Source organism: Mustela erminea, chromosome 9 (genome assembly GCF_009829155.1).
Source record: "Mustela erminea isolate mMusErm1 chromosome 9, mMusErm1.Pri, whole genome shotgun sequence".
Classification (NCBI taxonomy): Eukaryota; Metazoa; Chordata; class Mammalia; order Carnivora; family Mustelidae; genus Mustela; species Mustela erminea.
This window is the reverse complement of record NC_045622.1, coordinates 105,805,140-105,824,098: the sequence shown is the minus strand read 5'-3', so window position 1 is coordinate 105,824,098 and position 18,959 is coordinate 105,805,140. Positions and strand designations below refer to the sequence as shown.

The window sequence follows — 18,959 nt, the reverse complement described above, 5'->3', positions numbered from 1 at the left end:
TCAGAGGAAGTGAACCCAGACTTTTACCGGTCTTGGTCATCATTTTAAAGTTAATTTCTCATGTCTTAAAATGTTCTGACTTTTTCAGTTTTTTCACTTGTTTCCTTGGGCACTTGTTTTCAAAGGGATCTTCAGCATGTTATGTCTTTATTCTTTGTAGGTTTGTGGGGGAGAGAAACCTTATTTGTCTCCAGACATTCTAGAGGAGAAGCACTGTGAATTCAAGCAGCTTGCTCTGGACCATTTTAGGAAGACCAAGAAGATGGGTGGGCAGGATTTTAGCCTTCATTACCAGCAGGAGCTGGAGGAGGAGATCAGGGAGCTCTATGAGAACTTCTGCAAGCACAATGCCAGCAAGAACGTCTTCAGCACCTTCCGAACCCCCGCGGTGCTTTTCACGGGCATCGTGATTTTGTACATAGCCTCAGGCCTCACTGGCTTTGTTGGTCTTGAGATTGTGGCCCAGCTGTTCAACTGTGTGGTTGGGCTGCTGTTAATAGCACTTCTTACTTGGGGCTATATCAGGTACTCTGGTCAGTATCGCGAGCTGGGAGGAGCAATTGATTCTGGCGCAGCGTACGTACTAGAGCAGGTGAGTGGGGCCACTGACCAGGCTGCGGGTGACAACCACAGATGCTTGTGCCTTTATCGTAGAGTGTTGCCACTTGGGAGAGCTTCACAGTGAAAGAAGGCATGAGAAACTTCCCCTGGCCAGTTTTTGTTTTTTGATAGGCACTACGTTGTATCATCCTTCTTTAGAATGTGAATATTTATTCCTCATAGTTTGTTTCTATGCCTAAAAACTGCCCTCTAATGCGAGAAAGTTCCGACTTAGACATACTGTGTTACTCTTGGGGAGCTTCTAACCACATGCTCTTCAGACACATTTCCTGTGTGATTCTCCCCTCCTCCGAGGTTAATTTGCTTCACTGAAAATCAGGAGCTTGGGAAATTTATCTGTTTTGAGTTCTGCTAACGGGTGGCATCTCTTTCGCTTTAAAGCTTTCACAAAGCCAATGGCTGTTGACATTGACATGTTTTCCAGGTGCAGGGATCTTTGAGCCTGATTTCTTTCTCTGAGTACTGTGAACGGATCCGTTAAGTCAGAAGCTTTTGAGGAGCCAAGATGGCTTCCCATACAACTAGGCTTGCAGAGCAGAGGCTTAGCTAAGTCTCTGCTGCCTCAGGCTCCCCTGACACCTGCATTTTCATTTCCCGATTTTCTTTCTTTCTTTCTTTTCTTTTTTTAAAGATTTGTTTATTTATTTATTTGACAGAGAGAGATCACCAGTAGACAGAGAGGCAGGCAGAGAGATAGAGGGAAGCAGGCTCCCTGCTGAGCAGAGAGCCCGATGCGGGACTCGATCCCAGGACCCCGAGATCATGACCTGAGCCGAAGGCAGCGGCTTAACTCACTGAGCCACCCAGGCGCCCCCATTTCCCTATTTTCTGAGAACCTAACCCATGATGTAGACAGAGATTTCTGAAAGTTTCCCTCCGAAAGTCTTTCTCTTGGTGCTGGGTTGTGTTTTATTAACTGACATGTTGAATCCATGGACTCTTGCAGGCTACTTCTCATATGGGGAATTCCACTCAGGCTGCCATGAGGGATGCCGTTGTTGGGAGGCCCCCTGTGGATAAAAAAGCTCAATAGCATCTTGACGAGGGGATCCGAGAACGCCGTCAGCCCTTCCTGATGTCTGGGTTTCTGCCACGCCAGGTCCAAGTCCAGAGGAACGCAGATCTGGGATCACTTGGGAAGAGCTGAAACTCAGCAGTAATAAATTAATAGACAGACCTTTTCCGTGGCTTCACATTCTTAAACCTACTTCCATTGCTATTGGAAGCATTTCTTTTCCTTGCTGATATAGATCCACGCCTGTGTCTGTTTTCTTATTACTCTCTGCTTTGTGCACTTTATGGGGGAGAAAGCTAAAGGAAAAACTACAAATGTGGTTTTAAATCCTGTATGTACCACTTAGTGCCTTTTAAGATTGTATCCAGGCTTTTGAGGACACAATAGGGAGGGAATCAAGAATAACCTCATGAAAGATGCTGTTTTGGGGTGAAACCGGTCTGTTCTTTTATACCTTACTATTTAAAAATGTTTACAAAACTTACAAAAGCTTCAGAACAAAAGACTGAAAATGACGCCATTACACTTTTAAAATCTTATAATGTTAAAAAAAATCCTGCTTGCCAGAGATTGTGGAAAAACCACAGCCTATTTAAATCCACCATACACTGAAATTTATGGTCTTTTACTGACAGGCTGACAGTTTTGTTGGAACATACTCTTATTTTATTTTTGCCTTCATTCCTCTAGCTTCTTTTTAGAAAAGAGGCAAACATGCCTTGAAGAGCCAGAATGGCTCATAATGAAAAGAGTAAGTGCGATACTTTAAACAAAAAAGCTTGAGTTTAAATGAACTGTGTGACCTCTGATAAGTCACTTGAACTTGTGCCTTGGTCAGATTCACTGTTTGTGGGTTTATATACACACACATGTATTCTATATATCTCACGGTTGTCATTTAAGAGGTCTTGTTTCAAGAGTTCTACATAAGAACAGAACTTTATTGAGGACTAAAGGAAAGACATTACCAGACATCACTGCCTTCAGTTGTCCTGTTTCATGTGGCCTAGGAGTAAATCAGGTCTTTATCCAAAACATTTACTTATGTTCTCCTGGCCACTAATCTTTTTAATAATAAAGCTAAAATTGTCAGTTTTGTTCAGTGAATCTTCCTTTCTTTAACCTCACTTGACTAGTCTGGTAGCTTTAAAATAGCTTTGGCTTAGTGAGGACTGAAGTCACACCCAAATGTGGACATGGTCTAGAAGTGTCTAAGAAATCTTTTTATTTACCTTGACCGGGTGATAACATTTTATCTATGAATTGCCTTTTCCTTTGATTATAATATAATGGTGAATTGTGGATTTTTAAACTCCATAAAACTTGGCTGTAAGTATTTACATAAACTTTCAGGTAGGAGAGCCTTAATTCCTAAGATAATTTTTATTGTGGGAGGGAGATAGAAAGGCTAAGGTGAAACCCAAGTGTAGATTCTACATACGTGAAGAAGTCTGAATGGAAGGCAGAAGAAAGAAGCGTGTAATCTCTTTATCAAAGAATTTTCTTCTTACTACTTTAAACACTTCACCACTGAAGTATTTTTATGGGTCTGAATTAATTCCAAGCATTTTATATTTTTTTCATGTCTACATACCATCTTGCCCTGAAGTTCTTGCTAGTTTATTCAATTGCCATTAAATTTTAGGAAAGTTCCAGCTTGTTCTAAAAACTGTTTACTTGCATATCAGTGATGCTTAGTGTTGACTGTTAAATTGGAAACTTCTCTTTGAAATTGTGGTGCATTTTCAGGTGGCCTCACATCTTCCTGAAGGTTCATAATATTTGCTAAAGGCCTTGCAGATGTTGAGGTACTTGACTTTTAATGCATTGTAGAGGCACATTTATAGATTTCAGATGTTGTCTAGAGTGATGCTTTTAATGGTGAGAAAAGGATGATGTGTCTAAAACGTATTTTAATACTAAAGTATTAGAATTTTTAAAGCAAACCAGTATGTGGTAATGTATGACTTTCTTAGGATTTAGTTACTGTTCAAATTCACCATTTCTGTTTTGATCTTAAATAATTTGGTTAATTCCCTGGGGAAGCCTTATTATTTTTGTCTTTCTAGGTTAACTTATTCTGGCTCTGGAAAGCATTGGATCAAGTTTTCTCAATGATGATCCTTAATGAGTTTTCTTTGGCTTTCTTTTCTCTATTTTTCCAGTAAATTGGTAGTTTTATATCAACTTTTTCAATAAAAGATGCATTCTCATTGCTGACTTTGAATACTCCAGGGAGATTTATAACCAGGTTGAAAAGCATGTCTTATACCTCTTAACTTCCCTTAGCCTTTAGTTTGTGGGTCAGAGACATTGCTTAGGCGTTCACACTGCAAATGTTTGCCTGGTGTGTGTAGCTCTGCCACTCCTGACCAGCCTTTTCACAGAAGCATTTATGGTTTGCATGTTTCCAGCAGTTATATGCGGGCATTGTCCTATTAACGTATAAAAGGAGGTTTTTAGAATGTCTATAGGAAGTATTCATTTCAGGAAAAAAAATTTTTAAAAATCCAGTTAGCTTTTTATAGTAAAAATAATAGAATCAAAATTTCAATTCTTTCATGAGAAATCTTTCTGGATTGGTTTGTAGATACAGTGGGGGGATGTGATCATGTGTGATGACCCAGTGTCTTCAGAGCCGTACCATTTTAGCGATATACCAAGAGATCTGTTCCGCGGGGGGCTACCTATTAACGCTGTCTTCGTACTTGGTAGAATTGCCTATGAATATCATTTTGCTGTATCCATTCTTTCTCTTGTCTCTTAACATGAGATGAAAGGCTTTAGGCAAATAAACAGACAAACTGCCTCCTTACTGGCCGAGCGTTCCGTTAGCAGGCCATAGCCAGTGTTTTACCTGCCTTATAAAAGTGGTGTCTTGGATAGGGTGAGTTTGGATGGGTCCCTATGTACTATGGATGAGTTACAGATAAGTAGGTTGACCTAAGCCCAGGCAAAAGTGATTAAAAAAAAAAAGTTCTATTTTTTCCTGGAGTTTTCTTTCTTTTTTTAAGTAGTTTATATGGAAGTCTTCATCGGACTTTTTCCCCCAAAGAAATATTGAAATGTAATTTAGGAGGATTTAGGATGGCTACCATCTAAGGAAGTCAGCGTGGGCTGCATATTCCTGGCTTACATTTAGATCTGACAAAATTTTAGTCAAGGAATAGGGCATAATGAAGACAAGCTTCAGTCATGAAAGTACAAGCTGTTTGTGTAAGTGGTTTTTTCCCATTGTAAGAGCCCATTTGCTGCGATGGGTTAGTTTTTAGTTATGTTTTGGCTCTCATCTATGTTAGAGTGCCTGAGACGTATTTGGGAGACTTGTTTAAAACCATTCCGATCACTAGCTTTATGTCAGGGATTGCCTCCGTGGGTCTGGATTTTGGCCTTGGAATCATCCCTTTGATATCAGTATTGGAGGTGGCTCAGAGACCGGCGAGAGAGCCGAGCGGACGGACAGGTGCTGCCTGCGGCTCCAGATAGGTTCTCTGCTGCCAGGACTATAACCGATGGCTCACCGTGTTCAGAGTCATAGGGGCGATGTCTTTCATCTAGAGAATTAGCTAAGCTTGTTAAAGCTGTTTTTCTAAATTAAGATATCCTAGTGCCTTCTCTGAAAAATGAATGTACAAGTGTCCTGTTTACTAACGGATGTAATTAGGATTAAAAAAAAAAAAAAACACTTTTTGAAGGGTGTTTTTTAAAAAGGAAAATTTAGCACTGTGACTTGAACCCCTCATCTTTCGTGCACAGAACACCTTAAGCTAATAAAAATAAAAACAAAAAGGAAGGAGAAAATAACTAAAAATTCGTGACAGAAGTACCCCCATAACAGGAACTTTCCAGAACAGGTCTAGGAGCAGAAAGATTTCAAAAGAAAATGTTCCTCCTTGGAAGGAATTTTCATGTGCCGGAACTAAAATTTAACTGTAGTGCTCTTCTGACCGAGGAAAGGTTGCATTTGATTCCTGAAGCTTCCTAATTTAGTTGGCTAATTGCTGCCATGGACTTAAGCCTTAAAGGGACCCATATTAATCCTGAGCGTCTACAAGTTTTCTTTTTCTTTTCTTTATAAAATGATTTGTTGAAAATACTTTCTTTCTCCCAGACCCTTGCCTTTGAATGGCTTTAAAATTTAATACCCGTTTTTAAAAGTGCAATGGGCTGAGATTATGCTATTAGTTTTAAAAGCACGTTTTCTGTTTCTTAGTTGTAAGGTCATTTAATTGAATAAAGATTATAGCACCAAGTCTTGTGTTTTATTTTGTTTCTTTCTCCGTTCCTTAATACAGGCAGGTCTGTGAGATAGATTTGGGCTTGGCAAAGTGAACAGGATATCTGAGGGGAGGGATAACTCCATGTCTGGGGTGGTTAGTGGTAACGTGGTTTGGGTGTGTCACCTTTCTCCGTCCGCGAAACCGTACCGGACAGTGTTGCTAGCTTAGTGCTGGAGAAGGCTGAGGACTTGGAAGTATTGCTTAAAATCAAACACAAATTTTATTTACAGTAACATGGACTTGTGAGGACCCTTGAACTTGCAGCACTTTCCTTTGGTTGCCCCATCTGGTTGAATGCTTCCTCTTTGGGAGGGGATGAAGCTCTATCTATTACTGGTGACCTTGGAGCCAGTGGAGAAATTGCACTGGACTTCCCAAATAGTGGCCAATTGCTATACATAGCCCATTTGGCCTGCAGTAAGATTTCTAGTATGTTTATAGTTCAAAACATATACTTGTGGGGCGCCTGGGTGGCTCAGTGGGTTGAAGCCTCCGCCTTTGGCTCAGGTCATGATCCCAGGGTCCTGGGATCGAGTCCCGCGTCGGGCTCTCTGCTCAGCAGGGAGCCTGCTTCCCTCTCTCTCTCTCTGCCTGCCTCTCTGCCTACTTGTGATCTGTCTCTCTGTCAAAGAAATAAACAAAATCTTAAAACAAACAAACATATACTTGGTGTGGTCAGTAGCCATCCATCCCTCCCTCTCTCCCTCTGTCTCTCTCTCATGGTGGTCATATGGAAGGTGCCAGGCTAGCTGTTGCACTTGTGTTCATCACAGTATAGTTAGGGAAAGTGCAAACTAACAAACTGGTAGGATAGGGAAGGTATGGAGCACACCGGAGGGCTACCATCAGAGTGGCTATGCCCCCCATAGCACAAGCCGGGGAGAAGGAAAGACAGGTGGGGAAAGTGGGCGTGTGTGGATGGGGAGAAGCCAAGTAAACTATGGTTTGTCTTTGGGGCATTGACATTCTTGCCTTTGATTACCATCTATCAGTTTGCAAAGATGAGTTCAACTCTAGCAGAATCGAAGAACTGATGGTAACTGGATGTCTGGGAGCAAAATTGACATCAGGCACTAGAAGAACTCATGTGTCAACAGGGCAATTACCTCATGTCTGTGGCGGCTGTATTATTTGTGTTTGCAGATGGATTTCTTCTGTGCTGCAGGGGAGGTAAGGGACAGATGGTTCCAGGCTTACATCATACCACTTTAATGTCTCCAGGGGGAAGAGCCCTTTTTTTTTTTTTTTTTTTTTTTTTAACCCACTGCCTATTTAAAAATGTGTGTGTACATAGCTCCAACTTAGAGAAGGCTTCTGATTGGTCTGGCTTGGGTCATATGTTCCTTCAGGGTCAGTTGCTATAGCCTGGGGGCTGGGGCCTGATAGCCGGACCAAGGTCACATGCGTTCCTAGTTCAGGGTGACGTGGCACGGTGATTTGGCAGGTCCACCGGAAACACAGAGTCACCAAGTGAAAGACTGCTGGACAGACAAAAAACAAATGCCCATCACAGTCCCCAGTGCCCCAGACTGTTGCTCCATTTAACAAATGGGAGAATGAGAAAGCCTGGAACATTTCAGGAATGTTCTTTCAAAGGGAAGTAGGTGATTATGCTGCACATTTATGTAGGGGAAGCTCTTCAGAGCCTCTCAGATTTGTTCTCATTAGTGGACTTAAGGGGTTTCAGAAATCGGTTCCAGGAGGAAATTACACTTCACCTTCCTTTTCTTTCATGAAAACCTGATTTTTCTGGTCCAACGGTCACAAAGCCACACCAGAGTAGCCCGGGTAGGTGTTAAAAAACCTGTTTTCAGTCAGCAGGGACTCTTAATCTCAGGGTCTTGAGTTCAGGCCCCACATCGGGCACAGAGCCTACTCAAAAAAAAGAAGAAAGACTATATTCAGTTGACCTTGATGGGAGTTTTCCCCAGATGAGTGTTCAGGTATTGAGAGTTAATGTCAAGTAACAGAAACCCTCGTGTTCTCACAAAGTGTTCCTAATGGATTCTGCTCCTTTAAATGTGGTTTGCTGGCCCCTTCTTTCTTTCTCCCCTCTCTCCCCTTCCCCCTTTCCTTCTCCTGCCCTGGCCTTGCTACCCCTCCTACCCCACCTGCTCAGAATCCCCAGAGGGTCTCATGTCTTCAGCATAAATTTGAGCCATTTTTCCCTTAACTTTCTCAGAGACTCCAAAACACTAGATTCTCCTGGGGGAGCCACTGTCCTCATTAGAAGGCAGTGAATGGGGACATTGCAAATAATGACCATGATCCCGCCTCGGCCCACCATCACCCCGTCCCCCTGCCACACAAAGAGCAGGGCTCCAAGGCTGCGGTTGCAGAAAAGACCAGAGGCTTTGGAGTCCGCGCTCGGTTTGATCCTGGCATGGCTTCCCATGCGGACATTGGTGGTGGACTTGGGGAGGGGCCTGGGGACGCTCTCGCTGGTGGCGGCACCAACATCGAGTGGTAGCTTCTTGGCCTGGGGTCTTACAGAGCTCCACTTTGTAGCGCTGTGTGGAAGGTGAAAATCACTTCCCTGACACCCTCATTCGTCAGGATGCTTTTTGTTTTGTTTTCCCTGGCACAACACTCAGGAATTGGGCAGTCACCTCTGGGCAGTTCTGAAAGCAGAGAGTCGGGAGAAGCAGAAGTCAGTCTGGTGTTCTCCAACCCCAACCTCTGCACCTTGGGTTTGGAGTACATTACGGGTAGTCACTTGTTTAATATGCAAAACGATTGGTTGGGTGAGTAGCAATGCCCATAAAGCTCTGGTATGTATTTACGTTGCCTCTGACTCTCCCATTGGGAAGCTGGTGACTGACGTGTGATGTCATTGACGAGTCTGTGCTTTTCCTCCTGTTAACAGCTGACGTGTCCCCACGAGGATTTACCACGTGCCACGCACCAGGCTCCGTGCTTCGTAAGCATCATTTCATCTGCGGCTCTCCCTTCGGGGAATGTATTTTCACCTGTGATCTTACATATTGTCCAGCATCACCATTGCTCTGTTTACGAGATGAATAGTCCAGGCTCAGAGGGGGACGGGTGTCCTGGACCCTACAGCCAGCAAGTGACTGGGTCAGGATGTGGCCCAAGCATCTCGAAGGCAAGGGGCAGGGCTGGCTGGGAGTGGGGACAAGAGGGATGAACAGGAGCTCAAGTTCCACTCTTAGGGAGTCAGAGTCCAGCCAGAGCCTGGTGCCAGAAGGGCCTGTGTCTGGTCATTCATTCATGGAATTCGAGCTGTGGACCTGGTTTGGGGGATATCTGATGGCTTAAGACCCAATCGTGAAAAGGGCTTTCTTTCTGCCGGACCTCTGAAAGCCTTCACATGGTTTTCAAATTTAATATCGTTTTAAACTGTAAGCCCACTTGAATGGAGGAGATAAGTCAACGGAGGACAGTCCAGCGCGGCGTGTAATACAAGATGGGCGGCCCGAGGCGCGTATGTGGAATCCGCGAGGAGGTGGTGGCGCTGGAACTGGGTTCAGGGGCGCCTCTAGGTGGCGGAGGGCGTAGGGAGTGGCGGTGAGTGGGAGGCATCCCTGCCGGTCTGCCCCAGGGGCAGGAGCAGGCTGTCCCTGCCGCGGGGCCGGGAGCTCAGCGAGGCTCTCATTAGTCAGCCGCGCGGGGAGGAGCCGGGTGACCTTACGCCGGCTGGAGCCTCTGCGGCCATTAAACCCGGTCCCTTGGCGGTGCGCTGCCTCCCAAGTTCGAGAGGTGGGTGGAGCGGCCCTTCCCCGGACTTAAGGAAGGATGAGGCGCTCGGGGTGGCTCTCTAGCCCCCGGACCGCTGCGTGGGAGACGGAGAAGGTGGGGGAGGCGGGCGTAAACAAGTGAGGGGGCAGCCTGCCAGCAGCCGCGCCCCCTGGCACCCCGGGCCGCGAGCGCCACCATGGGTAGGCGACAATGATCGTCCTCCCCGGGCTGCACCGCCGCCTCTCAGGTGTCTGGTGAGCCTCCCCTGACTCTTCAAGGGATTCATAAGTTCACAGCCAAGTTCAGGGACAGGGAGGGGGCCAGTGAGGAACGCCAAGAGTAAGCTGGTGGCCTTGGGAAGGGTCAGAGGAGAACCGCGCATGGTCTCTGCCAGAATCCGCGGTATCTTGGGGTCCTGGGAACACAGTTCCCGATTAATGACATAATGAATTCCTGCTTCCCCTGCCTCAGGCCTTTACACAGCGGATACACCCAACTCCAGCCTGGAATTGAGGGTCCACAGGACAGAAAAAGATGCGCGCGTCCATGGTAAGTGTGGGGCGTTGTGGGCTGCGGGAGGGCTGAGTTTTAGTGGGACTCATTGTCCTGGAGCCTGAGTTGTTGCTACGGGTAAGGATCCTGGAGGATGTGGGACCACACCTCCCGCAGCCGCGGGCCATCAGGTGTCCCATGTGGGTTAGCCTTCTCCTGGTCCAGATGTCTCAGTCCTCCTCTTGAAACAAATGCCAGGGCAGGGAGGACATCAGGGAGCAGGGAGGCAGCAAGGCACGACTTGCTCCCTGATGGCCCTTGTCCTATCTCCCCGCCACCTCCCGCCTGTCAGACCAGAACATCTGGACTGGCTCCTGGAGCCAGGTGTTTGGGGCTGCACCTGCCGCTCCAGGCCCTGCCTGGGTCTAACCTTTTCTCCGGGCTTTTCCTGTCTCGGCTGACTCACCCCATGATCAGCCCTGACAGCAATTTCTCGGCTTTCACTTTTCCTTTTTCTACCCTGTGATCTGGTTCAGAAATCATAAAGGGGCTTAGCAAATGCTTCCCTTCGACCTACCAGAACCTGTGATGGAGGGATTCAGGGCCTCGGATGTAGACCCATCTGGGGTCATGTTCCCTTGGCAGGGCACAGGCCTGCGGGGGCCGCTGTTCTGAGCACTTCTTGTCTCAAAGCCAGTCAGTTCCCCAGAGTGTATAAGACTTAATACACAGGTCGTGCTGGGAAGAGTGCTCCCCACGCAGAGCTAGTGCTCCCCTGTAATTCACTGGTATTACTATTTCAGGCCACAAAAAGATGCTGCCAGGACCGGCAACAGGGTGGACCTGGTGTAGATGATGCCTCTAGTGGTCATTTTGAGCATCCCTTTCCTCGGTCTGACAGCACTGTTTCCAATAATAATCATGAAGCAGATAGTAAGAGTATCCAGGAAAGAAACAGTGAAATTTTTCTTATTTATTGAGGTTTGTATGTGGAATCATGCCAGTGAAAAAGTTAAAAAAAAAAAGGTAAGAAAAATAAAAATAAGGTAAATGTTATGGAGAAAAATAGGAAAAAGTCATGGATTAGGAGTTTAGGAGTTTTTAATTTGGGGCACCTGGCTGGCTTAGTCAGGAGAGCCCATGACTCTTGATCCGAAGGTCGTGGGTTTGAGCCCCATATTGGGTGTGGAGATTGCTTAAAAATAAAATCTTTTAAAGAAGTTTTTAATTGCATGAATGTAGTTTTGAAAGAAAGCTTACTCTTGCATGTAGATTGGTTACGGTCATGAATAATAGCAACAAGACAGTTTCTGTTTTAGAACTTTTACTTCTGGAAAGTTGTCTGTGACTTTGTCAGGATTGATCTTTTCATGTCATGTTCCGTATTCAGCTGAGCTTGCTTTGTCGTCTGTCTTTGCTCATAGCTGATTGAAGGGCACTTTTTATTAATTTTAATTTCAAAAGCTCCTCTCACATGAAATCACAAATATACAACTAGGAAAAGTCTTAAATGTGAGGATAGGTTTGTCAGAGATTCCTAAAAATCACATTTCGGAGTAAATTCCAGAAATTTCAATACTGCCTATGTCTCTCTAAAAAAAAAAAAAATCAATCTAGTGGCTTTTAAATATCTCCACATACGAAATATTTTCACTGAAACATCATCACCAGAAAATTCATCATATGTTTTTATCTTATTTGGCAAAATTCTCCCATTTTCCTTCTTCTGCAAAAGATCAGAGGAAACTGTTGAGTGATAGTGGGTACTGACATTTATTTAATCCATTGTTTTAGAATGAGTCTAGTTCTCAGTAAAAGGGATCCGCTTCTCTTTTAGTTTCTTCTGGCACTGGGAGAGCCAACTCTTCTGTCTTCTGTGTTGAAACACAGGAAAACGCAGGACCTTGAGAGTCGGCGCGCAAACTGTGCCTAGTGTGAGCTTGAACCGCTGAGCCACTTGGAACTTACTGTTGGAACAGTAGCTAAGTCTGTGTGTCCGCAGACTAAACAACTGAGTGTTCTCTGATCGAACTTCCATGTAGAAGACGAAGTTTTTTAAAGAAAAAGAAATAGAAATGTGCTTATTTGAGGCTCATGGATGTAATTAAATCTTAAATCTTAATAGTATCGGCAGCAATCAGAACTTCAAGGAGATAGCTTTGGAGGAGGGGTGAGTAGTATTTTATCACTAAAATTAAGTCACTAGTATTTTGTCATCAATATTCTTTAAAATTGGTACCTGATACACAGCAGACCAACTTTTGGTATGTTTTTATTGTTGTTTTTTAAAAATATTTTATTTATGTATTTGAGAGAGATATCACAAGTAGGCAGAGAGGCAGAAAGAGAGAGGAGGGAGCAGGCTTCTCACCGAGTAGGGATTCTGATGTGGGTCTCCATCCCAGGACCCTGAGACCATGACCCAAACCGAAGGCAGAGGCTCAACACACTAAGCCACCCAGGCGCCCCTATTGTTGTTGTTGTTGTTTTTTTTTAAGATTTTTTAATATTTTTATTTGAGAGAGAAGGAAAGAGAGATAATGAGAAGGGGGAGGGGCAGAGGGAGAGGGACAAGTTGACTCCCAACTGAGCAGGGAGCCTGATGCAGGGCCTGATCCCAGGACCCTGAGATCATGACCTGAGCTAAAGTCAGCCACTTACCCGACTGAGATGTCCAGGCACCCCAAAGTGTGTTCTTTTTTTTTTTTTTTTTTTTTTTAAGATTTTATTTATTTGAGACACAGAGAGAGAAATCACAAGTAGGCAAAGAGGCAGGCAGAGAAATAGGGGGAAGCAGGCTCTGCGCTGAGCAGAGAGCCCGATGTGGAACTTGATCCCAGGACCCTGAGATCATGACCTGAGCCAAAGGGAGAGGCTTAACCCACTGAGCCACCCAGGCGCCCCCGCTTAAGGTGTGTTCTTATTGTTTTAAAAATTTCTACGGACAGCTTATCCCTATTTGCACCCAAGGAATACAGCTCCCACCTTCCTGCTCTTTTGAGTGTGCAGCTGCCTGCCTCTTTGGGCTTGTCGAATGTCATTTGTTGTTAGAGCAGCTGTCCGGACCTCCCTGGGATGGAGAGACTGCCTGTCTCCTGTTCAGCCAGTGTTTCTCTGAGCCCTTTATTTTTATTTAAATTCAGTTAATTAACATATTATTGGTTTTAAGGTAGATTTATGAGACTCATCAGTCTTAGGTAATACTCAGTGTTCGTTACAACACGCACTCTCCTTTATGTCCATTCCCCGCCCCCCCTCCAGCAACCCTCAGTTTGTCTCCTATGATTAAGAGTCTCTTATGGTTTGTCTCCCTCTCTGATTTCGTCTTGTTTTATTTTTCCCTCTCTTCCCCACGATCCTGTTTTGTTGTTTGAATTCCACATATCAGTGAGATCATATGATAATTATTTTTCTCTGGTTGACTTATTTCGCTTAGGATAATCCTCTGTAGTTCCATCCTCATGGTTGAAAATGGCAAGATTTCTTTTTTTGATGGCTGCATAATATTCCACTGTAGATATGAACCACATCTTCTTCATCCATTCATCTGATGATGGACATCTGGACTGTTTCCATAGTTTGGCTATTGTGGACATTGGTACTATAAACATTGGGGTGCGCGTGCCCCTTCGGATCACTACCTTTGTGTCTTTGGGGTAAATACCCAGTAGTGTAATTACTGGGTCATAGGGTAGCTCTATTTTGAACTTTGAAGAACCTCCATGCTGTTTTCCAGAATGGCTGCACCAGCTTGCATTCCCACCAGTAGTGTAGGAGGGTTCCCCTTTTCTCTGAGCCTGTTAGTCCAGCCTGTGACACCTCCTGGTCGGGGCCAGCGCTGACCATTTCTCTCCTCTCTGTGTTCCAAACTTGCTTAGAATGAGCGTGATGTAGAGGCAAAGCTCACCATGTGGCCTTTACTGGAAGTCAGTACCTTCGTGCAAACTCCTTGGTATAGTGGAAAGAGTTTGGCCCTTGGATTCAGGAAAACCTACAGTAGAATGCTCCCACTGCTTCTTGGGGAGCTCTGAGAACTTGGGCAAGTTACTTCCCATCTCTGAGCTGTTTCCTGACCCATAAAATAGGGCGGCTGTTAAGAATTCCAGATAACGGGATGCCTGGGTGGCTCAGTTGGTTAAGCAGCTGCCTTCGGCTCAGGTCATGATCCCAGCGTCCTGGGATCGAGTCCCACATCGGGCTCCTTGCTCCGCAGGGAGCCTGCTTCTCCCTCTGCCTCTGCCTTCCATTCTGTCTGCCTGTGCTCGCTCTCTCTCTCTCTCTCTCTGACAAATAAATAAATAAAAAATCTTTAAAAAAAAAAAAAAAAAAAGGAAAAAAAAAAAAAAAAATAATTCCAGATAACTCGTGTGCACGCAGTGCCTGATAGCAGCGGTGGCCATCACGGTTTCCAGAGGAGTTAGGAGGCAGTCCTGATTCATGCATCGCCCCGGCCTCAGGCCTGGAGGCCAAGAGCCTGGAAGGCCCTGGAAATTTTGCCTCCTTTTTCTAGGATCCTCACAGGGGCTGGACCTGGTACCCACTAGAGCTGCCCCCGGTCCTCTCTCAGCAGCTGGCAAGGGAAGAGGTGATATGTCAACCCAGCCCCTCCTCTACCCTCTCTCTAGGGCTGAGGCTGGAGAGTGTGGGTGGTCAGAACTCCCTCCCTCACATGCTTTCTGCACCCACCCACCCAGGGGCACAGGGTCTCTACCCTCTCCCAAGTATTTGGTTTTACAGCTTTTGCCCCATGATCTCAGTTATTCCTCACACAAACTGCGGGATGGGTCTGTATGGCTCCATTGTACCAGAGAAGCCCAGAGAGGCTCCGTGATTCCTAAAGGTCACACAGCAGTAGAGCAGAGAGGGGCTGAATCTTGGGTGGACATGGGCTCTGCTTCTGAAAACACAGACTTGGATAGTCAGTATTGATGCCCAGCCCCTCACAGGTTTCCTTTTCTCCTTGAACCAGCACTTTGCTGGAAAATCCCCTCTAAGCACCCACGTTGGACTTCGGTCTTTCTTGTAATTTTCCAGGAGTTTCCCCAGAACATCAGGAATGAAGGGGATCTGAAGGGAGATCAGAATTTCCACACTTGCCACAGCATGTGGTTTTGAGAACAAGGAGAACCTGCTCTCAGGCTGGGTTTCACAACCTCCACGGCATCTCCAGCTGGTCCTGGAACTGAGAACTTTCCAAATCAAACATAATGAAAACACACCCAGTGACAGTGGCAGCAAAAACTGCCGTTTACCGAAGTCTTCCTATGTATTTGTGGTGTTTGCTGAGTGTTTTGTATGTGTTACCTCGTTTGATCCTCAGGACAACCCCGTAAGTTCTTCCCACTTTACAGCTGGGGAAACTGAGGCTGTGAGAAGTTGGGTAACTTGTCCAAGGCTGTCCATTGAGGAAGGAGCAGAGCCTAAATTTGAACCCAGACTGTCTGACTCTGGAGCCCCGAGGCTGTAGTCAGTATGCTTTTTCTGAAAACGAAATCCATCTGGATTTAGACATGCTCATGAGTCATGTCCAGTAGCCTACTTTCTGTATTTTTGGGAACATCTGAAATATTTCATTAAAAAAAAAAAATCGCAAAGCTCTGACCAATGAGACTAAATGGGACCGGATGTGTGTGAATTGGAGCACATCTTTAAAAACATTAAATTAACTAATTAAATTAAATGAATGTTTTAAAAACATTCTTTTTAAAAAAGTATCTATTTTATTTATTTACTTTTTAAGTAGGCTCCACACCCAACACGGGGCTTGAACTCACGACCTCCGAGTCACACACTCCCCTGACTGAGCCAGTCAGGTGCCTCAAGAAGCACATTTTTTTTTTTTGTTTTGTTTCACTGCTTGGGTTGAAAATTCTCCAGGTGCTGTTGCTGTGCGGGATGCACAGCTGAGGGTCTCACACTGGATCAGGGCCGCAGGGGTGAATGCGGGTGACTCTGCAGGGGTGAATGTGGCTGACTCTGCAGGGGCTGCGGACTGAGTCGTCTGCTGGAGGGCTTGGCTGTGTCCTTTCTCCTGTGAGGGAAGAGGCTGGGGCTTCAGCCACCCCTTTGCCACTTTCAGACTGATGGTGGGGGGGTAAGTGATCTGCTCTCCTTCAGCCTCAGTTTCCCCATGTGCAAAATCAGGTGTGTCCGCTCATCTCAGCTTGATGTTCAGGGTCACAGCTCTCTCCCCTCAGATACCCTCTCCTCCGATTCTCACTCTGGGCTGCACTGTAGAACCACCCGGAAGCTTTAAAAAAATGCCCCGCCGGGCAGCTGGCAGTCCCCTCACAGCTGTGCTTCTGCTTCAGGCTGCCCGCACCCCTGCTTCCCTGTCTCCATCATCCCCCTTAAGGCCACTCCCTCCCCACCACCTTCTCGGATTGCCGGAGGATGTGAGGGGGTAAGTGCAGGATTCGGGTTGGAATTCCGTCTATACCACATGCGGACCCTCTCACCTGCTTCAGGACTTCACCAAAAATCTCAGGGGCGCCTTTTCTAGCATCATCTGCAGCGCCTCTCCCCCTCCTCTCTTACGTCCGTTCAGCCCGACTTTGGTCTCCAACTCTGAGAGGAGCCGCGCTCACGCAGGCCACCCGTGGCCCTCACCCTAGAGCGCACTCCTGGCCTCCAGAGGCCCGTTTCCAGCTGCCTCCCTGGCTTCTCCACTTGGCTACCTGGTGGGCGATTCACGCCAGCACCCCAAGCAGGGGCACCCACTTGTCCCGAGCCTGCTCCTCCTGCCTCCCCCTTGCTCTGGCCAGATCACCTTGGGGTGATCTTGACCCCGCTTTCCTTCATGCCCCACCGCATTCCGTCAGCAAACCCTGTAGGTTTGACCTTGGTAGAAATCCAGAACCCTTCACTTGTCATCCCTCCGGCCCCGCCTCTCTGAGCTGTCTCCACCACTTGCACACTCTCTCCGCCTTTGTCCCCTCCGCTCCAGCCACACTGGCCTCTGGGCTGCTCCTCAAACACCTGGGGCCATTGCTCGGGCGCCTCCTTCTGCCTGAATGTTCCAGACATCTGTCGGGCCCTCTGTCTGCCTTCCAGACCCCTCATTTCATACGGCAGCCTCTGTTGCCACCCCGTCCCCTCCAGCTCCTGTAACACTGCCCTACCTTTTCTTTCTTTTTTATTTGGCATCTCTTCTAATATTCTAGATGATTTACTTCTTTACTAAGGCTTAAAAGAAATGGAAACATTTCTGTCTCTCTCCCTGGTACTGAACCAAAGCTCATGGAGGTTGGGATTTTTACTTTGTTCATAGACACGGGGCAGGTGCCAGGTTGGTGCCTGGCATCTAGCTCTGTGAGCATCTGTTGAGTGAGCAAATAAATGTTTTTTTTGACCTTCCCATGCAGAGGTGGGCATCCTTGGCCGCTTACAGCTGCCCTAAGGCAGAGGAGAATATTTGTGAAAAAGGCACGGTGAGGGGCGCCTGGGTGGCTCAGTGGGTTAAGCCTCTGCCTTCAGTTTGGGTCATGGTCTCAGGGTCCTGGGATCGAGTCCAGCGTCAGGCTTCCTGCTCAGTGGGGAGCTTGCTTCCTCCTTTCTCTCTTTCTCTGCCTGCCTCTCTGCCTACTTGTGATCTCTGACTGTCAAATAAATAAAAATAAAATCTTTAAAAAAAAAAAAAAGGGGGCACGGTGATCCTGGAAGCATGCCAGCACCCCCCTCTGCAGCAAATTGTGTGTAGACTCGAGTCCAAGAACCACAGCTGGGGATAAAGGCTGCAGGCTCAGAGTCAGGAACCCGGTGGGTTCGAGAGCAGAGTTAGAGCACGTCACACACAGCGTTATTGCCCTTGTCATTGTCCTGGATCCCCTCAGCGCTTAACCTCTGCTTTTCTCAAACAATGATCATTTGAGTTTAAAAGAAGAGTTTAAAGATACTCAACAGCCGGAATGAGCTGGTGGGCGTATTTAGAATAATGCAACTACAGTAATACAAGTGTAGCTAGTAGGTGGTTGGGTACACAGATGTTCACCAAACAGCGCTTTCGGTTTTCAACGCTTGAGACTTGAAATTTTATGTCTGAAAATTTTTCATAATAAAATGTCAGGAAGCATGCTATGAACTTAACAATGCTCATTGCAGGAGAGCTGGAAAATACAGAAAGAGAGAAGGAAGCAAAATAATTCCAGTAACCGCCCCTAGCCCCGCACCCAGAAGGATTCCCTGTGAAGATGTTGGTGTGTATCTTTCTAGTCTTTCTGTGGTGTGTATTTATTTTATTACATAGTAGTCATCGTATAGCTTACCCCAAACTGAACACTCTGATATTTGTCAGGGTTTTTTTTTTTTTTTTTTTTTTTTTTTTTGGTGTGTGTGTGTGTGTGTGTGTGCTTCTAAAATGAATATATGTGTATTTAAGCATTTTGGAAAACTAGAAAAGAATTAAAAATACCCCAGATGTCACTGACTGCCAATAAACAGTTTACATTTTGGTATATTTCCACAGCTTTTCTTTATGTGTTTTCTTTTTTAAAAAAAGTTTAAAAAAATATACTGTTTTGTATAAAGCTTTTTCATTAACCATTATGTAATGGCCGTTTATTGTCATTAGGTATTTTTCTAAAATAGAACTTTAAAACATAGAGTGTCCTAGTATATAAATTTGGCAAGAATTATAATACATATATATATATATTTTAAGATTTTTAAGATTTTATTTATTTGACAGAGAGATGGCGAGAGAGGGAACACAAGCCGGGGGACAGGGAGAGGGAGAAGCAGGTTTCCTGCTGAGCAGGGAAACTGATGCGGGGCTCAATCCCAGGACCCTGGGACCATGACCTGAGCCAAAAGCAGATGCTTAATGACTGAGCCACCCAGGCAACCCTAAATAT

The 18,959-nt window shown here is 45.7% G+C and overlaps 2 protein-coding genes across 7 annotated transcripts in view; both read left to right on the top strand.

The window, feature by feature from the left end:
* The window catches only part of ATL3 (atlastin GTPase 3), a 49,430-nt gene extending 46,698 nt beyond the window's left edge, over positions 1–2,732 (top strand). For both annotated transcript variants that reach the window (XM_032357116.1, XM_032357117.1), the window contains exons 12-13: positions 161–592; positions 1,568–2,732. In XM_032357116.1, the coding sequence (XP_032213007.1) occupies positions 161–592; positions 1,568–1,654 (519 nt within the window). In that variant the 3' untranslated portion in view covers positions 1,655–2,732. The remainder of the gene's footprint in view (positions 1–160; positions 593–1,567) is intronic.
* Positions 2,733–9,468: 6,736 nt separating this feature from the next.
* Positions 9,469–18,959, top strand: part of LOC116599008 (phospholipase A and acyltransferase 3) — a 28,322-nt gene continuing 18,831 nt past the window's right edge. The window contains exons 1-2 of one of the 5 annotated variants that reach the window (XM_032358591.1): positions 9,469–9,636; positions 10,087–10,164. In XM_032358591.1, coding sequence (XP_032214482.1) covers positions 10,150–10,164 — 15 coding nt within the window. In that variant the 5' untranslated portion in view covers positions 9,469–9,636; positions 10,087–10,149. The other 4 variants (XM_032358595.1, XM_032358593.1, XM_032358592.1 and 1 more) reach the window with 4 other exon arrangements.